The 9,596-nt window shown below is 42.9% G+C and overlaps 1 protein-coding gene across 1 annotated transcript in view; it reads left to right on the top strand.

The window, feature by feature from the left end:
* UBASH3A (ubiquitin associated and SH3 domain containing A) overlaps window positions 1–9,128 on the top strand; it is a 21,661-nt gene extending 12,533 nt beyond the window's left edge. The window contains exons 8-14 of the mRNA XM_008946958.1: window positions 1–58; window positions 1,483–1,605; window positions 2,402–2,494; window positions 3,554–3,698; window positions 7,369–7,475; window positions 7,992–8,098; window positions 8,991–9,128. The exon at window positions 1–58 is cut by the window's left edge and continues 57 nt beyond it. Of these exons, the coding sequence (XP_008945206.1) occupies window positions 1–58; window positions 1,483–1,605; window positions 2,402–2,494; window positions 3,554–3,698; window positions 7,369–7,475; window positions 7,992–8,098; window positions 8,991–9,128 (771 nt within the window). The remainder of the gene's footprint in view (window positions 59–1,482; window positions 1,606–2,401; window positions 2,495–3,553; window positions 3,699–7,368; window positions 7,476–7,991; window positions 8,099–8,990) is intronic.
* Window positions 9,129–9,596: the final 468 nt, after the last annotated feature.

Genomic DNA, 9,596 nt, shown 5'->3' with positions numbered 1-9,596 from the left:
GAAAGAGTCGATCAGGTCTTTGGCAAATCTTGGCTTCAACAGTGCTTGACTGCAGATGGTGAGTAAGGTAATGTGAGTATTTTAGCAAATCAGAACCAAAGTCAATTAAGCCCAGTAATGGGTACAAGAGATTCAGTCTCCTATGTGTAAGCGTAAACACTGACACAAAAGGGTGAATAACATTGAAAGTCAGATAGCACTGCTTTGACCTTCATGTCACCACTTCATAATGTCCTAAAGTCATTCATGTTTACGTTGGATAAACTCTGCAGAACAAGCAAAGCTCTTGTGGTACTGACAGATGTGTCTCACTGATGGATATACATATCAGAAAATCTCTACCACTTTCTGCACAAAGTGGCTATTACCAGACCCCTCCATCTTTCAACACTTGAATCAGAATCATGGTCTGTTGATCAGTCACAGTATGTCACTCTCAAACCTGGGAAAGAAGAGCAAGAGCAGACTATGGTGGAAATGAGACATCAGCACTGAGATGAATTAAAAGCTAAATTTCTTGGCCCTTTCTGTCAAAAAAACTTATTTTTTGAGCTGAAGAAAATTGACCCAGAGCAGGGAAATATGTGTCAGGAGGAAGGAGAGGAACATGGTGGGAGTTCAAAAGGGAGATCTTTATGCTGAAAGTATCCTTTGTTATGCTGATGATCTCCTACATTAAGTGTGCGAAATTCACACTAAATAATGAAGGTGATACCTTGTGGCTGCATAAACAATTCACTGGTTTCATTTTTCTTCAATGGAAATGTTGTTTTTTGTCATTTTAGCAAAGGAAAAAAGAGAATCAATATGGAGCAGATTTTTGTTTTGTTTGAGCCACACAGAAAGTACGTAATTTTTACAGCATCCTTCCCTCTTTCTCATTCTCCCACTTTGACTCCTTCAGAGCTTGCAGAAGAGGTGCTATTTTGTTAGGACAAGTGATTTCCTAAGCCATTTTGTAACTTTAAAATATGATCTCTTTAAGGTAACTGCAGTTATTAATTTTTTTTTGTTGTTTTTATCAGTGGGGCACAAACTGTGCCTGTAGTACTAAAATAATCCTGCAAGCATCTGAGTTCAGGCACTGCCTCATGATCCCCCAAACTGCTTAGTTATTAGCTGTCTCCTAGGCATGGTCTCAGCTAGTGCCAGCTCCCCCCCCCACCCACATGGTCTCCAGGTGAGGTGTGGGGAGAGCACAGGCCATAACTGGTGCCCAGTGGACAGACAGCATTGGTGATTGAGGTGGAAGAAAGACAGAGTAGCTCCTTGGGCAGGTGGCCTCCTTCATAACTTGTCCTTGTGGACAGAGAATGGGCCTTGACCTGTTTCATTCACCAGTTGAGATGTCACTCTGGGCTGAAGTTTCAGAACCAGCCATCCAATCATTCAGAAGAAATGCAGCTATTACAATGAAATGCCACCTGTGCATTCAGCTACTGCCTCCCTTGTGCTGTGGCAAAATGTCCCACCTCATTTCAGGAAGGTACTACAGAGCAGATCTGAACCTCCCTTCCACCCTGCCGAAGAGGAAAGACGGCATGAAGCACTTTGAATATGATCCTCCTTTATCTTGCTGTGGTGTTTTCCAGTCAAGGCTTATAGGTAAGCTGGATAATATCCTACTGTGAATGTATGGGTTTGGGAAGAAGGCTTACATCATCTGCAAAAGCTCATACTTTACAGCAGAAAATCTTCCTAGCAGTACTCATTGTGGTAACACTTCACTGTGGGCACACACTGGAAGGTCGTGTTAAGCAGTAAAGAGTAGGGCTGGCTGCTGATCTCTGAGACCCATTTTATCAGTCTCTGGCAAAGAAAGTTAAGATACCGAGGCTGCAACACTACCTGTGCATCACTGCTTGTCTGCAAGAGACTGATGTCTTGTGCGGTTGTCACTAAACAGGCAGTGAGGAGGGAAAAGGCCAGCCAGAGGAAGCAGCTCCATGGTCAGCAGAGTGTGGTCATGTCACCACGGGTACCCGGTGGCTATGGGTTAATCTGACTCAGTTCACCAGATGAAGTTGTTTCTGCTCCCTGAACAAGAGTGCCTGACTGTGACAATGCGAGTCTGCTGCAAACACTTGCCTCTGATGATTCAGAGGTATGGAGAAAGCCAAACGTCTAACTGCTCTTTGCAGATTTGGAGTAAATCTTCTGTAATTCTGAGTGTCTTCCAACACTCACTTTAAACTCGCTACTGCTGCTGGAGTGAGCTTTCTAGAGAGCTCAGTCAGTTGACAGTGTGAAAAAAAATTAATAGAAAGGGTCTGTCAGTGTAGCTACCCCTTGTCAATGAAACTGAAAAGCTCCAATCTGTTTTTTGCAGAAAGTATTTTGCAGTAGTTTCTCATCTATCACAATCTGTATAAGAGCAACTCACTTTGCTGTTCCCACCCAGGGGAGGCTCTGCTGGACCAGGAGGTGTCAGTCCGCTACGTGTACTCATCCCCCGCACTCCGCTGCATTCAGACAGCCCAACACCTACTGCAGGGTAAGGCAGCAAAGCTGGCCAGGTGTCCTCGCCACCGTGGCAATGTCTTCGTCCAACTTCTGTGAATTCGCTGAGATGAGTAAGAAGACACAACTTTGTGGGTATTTGTTGATCTTTTTAAGCAGGGAAGAAAAGGTGGTTCTGTCTAGCTGGTAATACAGGCAGTAATAAACCTGTTGTCATGTGCATGGTCTGCAGAGTGTGATCTCATTAGCTCTAGCCCTCACTAGTTAAAATGGAATCTAATGTTATATGAGAGAGAGGTGCTTCACATCAGGTTGAATTCAACATTAATAGCTGTCCGCCAAATCACCACTGACACCACTTCCAGAAAATATTCTGAGCCAAACAGCAGATATTTTCAGTCCTCTGAGGGACATTTATGTGAATCAGGGAAGACAGCTTTTTCCTGAAAGTATTTGCCTTTGCAAGACAAACTGTTCTAATTCCTTCATATTGTAGAACCTCTTTCCTTCTCCCCCTCTCTCTACCTCTCTCCTTTTTTCCTTTCCTGTCCTTTCTGACAGGTCTGTCAGAGGCTCACAGTTCATTACCATGTTTTACATCAGAACTATGATTGAAGTGCATTTCTTCTGGTGACTAATGCTACTTAGAAACCTCTTGAGAATAATCAACAAAATAATGTGTCTTTTTACAAGAGAATTCCATTTTTAACACTATGCGACAGTTTATTGCCCCACCAAGGAGCACTGAGAAAAATGCTATATAAATATGATAAAAGCATTTCCTCTTTAAAGTTTATTCAGGTTGCAACTTCACTGAGGTCTTCTCTACTATTTTGTCCCGTACTTTGCAGTTCATCGCAAGAGGGCTTCAGAAATAATCATAATGATGTGAGAATTTGTAGTGCTTTAAGATTAATCAGACAAGAATATAATGTTGGCTTCATTTAATCAACGCAATCCTGTTTTTGTTCAACAATAAGCAATTATTTTTCATTAAAGAAAACATTACGGCAAACAAGGTAGAATGTAGAGCACAAATGTAATGCTGCAACTGTATCTTTCTCCTCTTAATTAATACTTCTGGTTCTTACAGGGCTTAAATTAGATCAAAAAGTCAGTATCAGGGTGGAACCAGGACTGTTTGAATGGACCAAGTGGGAAGCAAGCAAAGTAATTCCGAACTTTATGACTGTGACAGAACTGGCAGAGGCATCTTACAATATAGACACAAGTTACAGGTAACTGCTACATCTGATACTTGTGCGTGGGACCAGACCTGCTTTGGTGTCCCCTTCCAGATCTGCTGGCTCAGGCCCAAGGTTTGTCAGGCACAAGCATCGCTGTATTGAAGGTCTTAGCGCTGGGTACCATGACTTTCGTTTTTACCTTTGGCTCATGTGAAACACATTTTAGAAATATGAAGTATAACTTGTTGGGTAAATAACATGCGCATTTTCAGCAATGTAGAAATGTGACTTTAGAAAAGGGTAGTAAGCCCTTTGTTGAGCATCTGCAGGGCAGCAGCAAGAGATCTGCCCCACGGCAGAGGCTGAGCCCAGGCTGGGAGGTGGCAGGGAGCACAGCTCCACACCTGAAACATTGCTCATTGGTGTCACTGGTGCAACAGCTACAAGAGGAAGAGAAGGCAAGGGGCCACCTCTGTGCACCCTGGTGCAGAGCCATGCAGGGTCTGGGGAGGAAGAGTTGAGCCTGACATGAGCCATCTGTCTTCTTGTTTTAGAGGTGGGCAGGATAACACTGTTTCACTATAACTGATGCTTGTGCTGAATTTGGTCAGGGAGGGAGGTTGCCTTGTTCAAAGATTAACACTATGCTCAGAAAGGATTTTTGGGTCCCTTGCAACTTGAGAGGTGATGCTTTTTCTGAGCACTTGCAAACCACAGCATAGCAGGAAATTATAAGCCTCCAATTTAACCTAGCTCCTCACCTTGCTCACAAACTAGGCTGCTCTGTGTTTGCAGTGCACAGACAGATCCAGGAAATTACTCAGCTAATAAAAGTGAGTGTGTCTGGGGTTTCCCACATATAAGAAAGAAAATTTCTCATCTTAATGCATTTCTTACAACCAAGCAAGTATATTTATTTGAAAACAGATAAGGAATAAAGTTCTTCATTTTCTTGGATCATAGTGCTTTCCGGTGTGTTTTATCACCACCAGACTGTTTTCCTTAGTTTTTTTTTTTGTTCAAAATCACTTGCCTCAAAAGAAAGTGTGCAAATGCAGAGCAGTGAGAAGACCAGAGGGGAAGCTCTGAAGTAATGGAAACTACAGGGTTCAGAACCCTCACAGCTCACTCAAGTCCAGGCAAAAATAGGGTGGATGAGCTATAAACTTGCACATGTGATGCCAGTTTCATCCCATCACATGCAGGGTTCAAAATTCGCATGTCCCAGGAGCTGTTTTACCATATTCACCCACAGCAAATGACAGCCTTCAACTAGGTTAAGTCCCTGATAGTTCCCTGTCAGCAGTGGACCTGACTCAAGTTCTCCTATTTCCAGTACCACTAAGAGGCAATGTCAGTGGTACTGATACTTCTGCTGCCCATGTGTTACGTGCTGAGACGAAATCACCTTGAGGTTCATTGCTCTCAGCTGCAGACATCTAAGAGCTGGGTGCCTAGGTTGTGATAGTCAGTTAGCAGCCTTCTTGTTGGTGGAAAGAAGTGGACTCACAAGATAGTGATTTTCCATCTTAGCCTGTGCCAGACACTTGAGACAGCAAGAATTGCCCCTGAAGGGGCTTATTTGTTTCACTGACCTAGACAGACATTTGGGTTGTAGGCAGGTAAGGTTGGGTGAGATTAGCTCTGCCTCTTTCTCCTCCCATGCTCTCACAGAAGCAGAGAGTTGGTGGGCACTCCCTGTCCCACAGCAAGATGACCTCTGACTTTGCCATGCCTGCTGTTAGACTGCCAGTCACAGTGTAAGCTGCTTATTTCTTTCCTATTCATCCTTTGCATGGAGGACAGATCCTTCCTTTCCTCTTCAGGACAGCCTTTTGCAGATTGTTATCATGTCCTTCTTCAGCTTTTCCTCTGAGCTGGACTCTTGCCATCCTCTCTTGAAGGCCGTGCTTTCTGGCCCCTTGTTCGCTGCTCCTCTCTCGATTTTCATTTGTTAATCCTTATCTCAGTTGCTCTGTAGCACTCACGGCTGGACACAGCACTTCCACTGAGACCTTAGCCTGGGCTGAGAGCTCCTGTTGCTATTTAGCCTGGAAACCACCTAAGTCAGTGCTGGAGATGCTCGTTTCTGCTGCAGAACTGTTTGTTAATAACAGGGTGACTACTGAAGGGACACAGATGCCAACAGGACAGCACATTTTAAAAAAACACTACAGCTCTGCCAGAAGGCAGACTAGATTTTAGTACTCCAATCTAGACTTGTCTGACCTAGTCAGGATTAATATTAGCTATGATTAACAATCCAGCATGAGCCTTTTGCAGTTTTACCACCTATTTTGTATTTCTGCCATTCGTGCTGACATAATGTGCCAAGGACTCATCTGCGAAAATACACCGCGGTGCTGTGCCTTGCAACAACACATTAACCTACTCTCACTCCTGTCTATTCACGGAATTAGTAGGCAGTCAAACTGGGGCAAGGGGGGTGGTTGTTTGTAGAAAAAAAAAAAAAAAAGATTAACACCCAGCTGTGTGCCTGCTGTAGCTGTGAACGACTTCTCATTCCTGGAGAAAACAGATTAAGAAGATGACATGAAAAATAGAAAGCGAGTTTGGGGAGATTTTATTTTGTTGCCAAGAAGCCCTGTTTCTGGGAAAATATCAAAGACAGAAGTCTGTAGAGAGGCAACTGTGGTCCTGCTGCCTATTTTGCCTGTCCTGAAACTCCGGCAAGGCTGTCAGGGCCTCTGATCATTGAGAATTTGATGATTCAATCTTGCTCTTACCCTTAGCGCCACCAGCCACCACATATTGGGGCCTTGGATGCTCTTGCTGCTGCTGGGCTGGGGCAGCCCCCAACACTTCCCCCAGGGCTAGACTGAGCTGGTGTCCTGGAAGTTGCTGCAGAACCTTGGGGTGGGTCTGTGCTGGGTGCATGGCATACATTGACCCAAGCCCTATCAATCCTGTGGGACTGCCCTGATTTACAGCAGTTTGAAGGTCTGGGTCTTACTCTTTTTTTGGAAACTATTTATTCAGTGCCTGAAGGGCCTTAGTGTATAAAAGACAGAAGAATGCCTGGCCTCAATGGAAGTGGGCAGGTACTTAGGAGTGGTGCATTGTGACTTATGTCCCCAGAAACCCTTTTTTTAAAACTCTAGGAGTGAAAGTCTTTACTCTCCATTTGTCCAGCTAAGGCAGGCATGCTTCATTTGCTGTTGATTTTTATTTGTTTTGTTTATTAAGGAGACTAAGACTGAGGCACCAAATCTTGGAAGCATTCACATCTTCAGCATCTCATCTTGGTTTGAACTTGGTCAGGATTGCTAGAGCTGGGTGGCTCTGCAAGTGTGCAGACCATAGCTGGGTGGTGGTCCTTGCTGACAGAATTGCTCAAAGCTTAAGCTTTTCTTAGGCATGAATCTTACTTCAAATAATCTCCACTGTAAAATACAAGTTTTATTAAACCATAACTTTCCCTCCATCTGGTGCTTTATGAACTATGAGGTTTAGCCACCAGATTTAATGGAAATCACCATGGGGGAAGCTAATAATCCATGCAAGCTGAGGCAACAATATGTCAGATAAGCCAGTAGATAAACCTACATCTTTTTAACCAAGTGCTTTTTTTTTTTTTCTGGTTTAGTCATTCAAAAGTGCTAACAGCATCCCAATATTCATTTAGATTAACATATTTTATTTAGATTAACATTATTATTTAGATTAACAGGGTTTGTTTATTTATTTATTTTATTGTCAGGAGTAACTTCCAACTCTCTTCTCTCATGCCATCGGAAAGTTATGAAGAATATCTAAACAGAAGCTCTGTGGTTATAAAACAAATCATCACTGCCTGCCCCAGCAAAGGTAAAGGTTTCAGATCTTTGTATATTCTGTCAGACACTTTCAGTAACACGAATTGGCAGAGTTTTGCCAACAGAAACACATTTAACATGAGGTATTGGTTTTGCGCAGAGCTTAAGATAGAGTCTTAGTCCTTGTCCTGGGCTACACTATATTAAAATACATGCAAGTTATGGGATAGAAATGGGAAAGGAAAATTAAACAGAAGACAGTAGAGTACTAAATTGCAAGAGTATACTTTTTGCTCAATCCTTCTGCATCAGGACGTAGGTCTGCATAAGACAATACACTTTTCTGGAAAGCTTTTTTACCTCTTTTCCTAGCAAATGCTTTCCCTGACTAGCTAGCGTGCCTACTACACACCAGACTTTTTCTGACCAGCACAATAACACCTTGCCACATTATCAACAAGGTCTTCAAAGATGAACAGCACCTAAAGAAGCTTATACTCATCTTCTGATGAGTAACCTGACAGTGCAGCAGCCCCCTGACTTCTCTTTGGTTTTGCTTGTATATCAGGTGTCATCCTCATTGTGGGCCATGGCTCTTCCTTGACATCTTTCACTCGACCTCTGATAGGGCTCCCCGCCAGAGACAGCAGTGACTTTGCCCAAGTGGTACGAAAGGTAAGATTTTTTTTCAGCAAGAAGCTTTCTTTTTGTTTTATTATACTATTAATAAGGAGCCTGCTTATGTGGTGAGACATGTATGCAACTGAGTGCCAATACCAGTGACATTAGCTTTCTCCTTATAAAGGGAATCTCATGTAGTTTTAGCAAAGCACAAGAGGTCAAGAGAGGGATTTTCTCCTGATGAACAGTGTGTGAGTAGCAACAAAGTCTTTGGAGAAGATTTTTGTCCAACACCTCTGAAAAGACAATGCTAGGTAACACCTACAGACAAGAGGCACATTTGGAAACCTCTCCATTTGGAGTTGGCTTCCTTCCTTTAGAAACAGGGCTAAGAACCTTCCCTCTCTTTTCCACAGTGTTGTGAGTATAACCTGCAGCTATGTTCAGTGAGTCACTCTTTAAGAAGATGTGTGTTTTTCAAGTCACTGTAACTTCACAACTTTGGTGCTTAGCTACAGAATGAAGTGGAGACGGTTTTTGTCACCAGATTCACAAGCCAGGCCTGTGCTTAAGACTTGATCAGCATTTTTTTTTTTTGTTTACTTTCAGTGACAGAATTCTTCATCCTTGTTTTTCTTACCATCTGCCCTTGATATGACCAAGCAGCGAGTTCAGTCTTTAGATTCATTTTTACTACTACTGTTGATGCATAAGAAGGAGTGAACATATTTTATCAAATCCAGGTATTAATGTGGGCTGACAATCCACGTCCAACTTTCACCCCACAGGGCCCCAATATGTTTTTAGCTCATTTCAGAAGTGGCAAAGTGTCCTGGTCTCTCCTCCTAGAATAGTCTCAGGGCCTGCTCGCTTCTGTAGCAAAGATCCCTCCTTCATGTCAAAGCAATAACCCTGCTAGTAACTCTACTGGTGACTTCTTTCCCAGATCCCTTCGCTTGGCATGTGTTTCTGTGAAGAGATGAAAGAGGAGAACAAATGGCAGATGGTCAACCCACCAGTGAAGACATTAACTCACGGAGCAAACGCAGCATTTAACTGGAGAAATTGTATCATGGAAGATTAAAAGGCCAGCTCCGCCTTTGCGGTTGTGAAGAATGAGCCAAAGATGGAATATGGCTCAGTACAGTCCAGTGATTCATTCATAAGACTTAATAGAGGGTGGGAATTACCCTCTCTGTGTTGGCAAAGCACACAGAAACACTTGCAAGTTTGGTGCCTGAATTTTGTTTTTATTTCTGTGGCTGAGAAGGAACATATGTACTGACATGCAAGTGACAAATAACTCTTCTGGTCATGGAGAAAGTACATTTTAACCTTTCCTGAGACTGTCAACATTTAATAAACATGGAACTGCCTGCTTATAAATTCCACTGCTAAATGCACCAAACTAGACAATGTTGCATTTTAGATGACAAAAATACACCCAGTAAGACTTGTTATTTTTTTCATGCACTTGGATATTTTCAGACAAGCAGAGAAACTGGGACTGAAAAAAAAGTCATGCTCTACTCAAAGAGGAGGCCAGCTCTAC

The sequence above is a fragment of the Merops nubicus genome, unplaced genomic scaffold, assembly GCF_000691845.1.
Source record: "Merops nubicus isolate BGI_N331 unplaced genomic scaffold, ASM69184v1 scaffold23679, whole genome shotgun sequence".
Taxonomy (NCBI): domain Eukaryota; kingdom Metazoa; phylum Chordata; class Aves; order Coraciiformes; family Meropidae; genus Merops; species Merops nubicus.
Note: the sequence above shows the minus strand (reverse complement) of the source record. Positions and strands in the feature narration are given on the sequence as shown.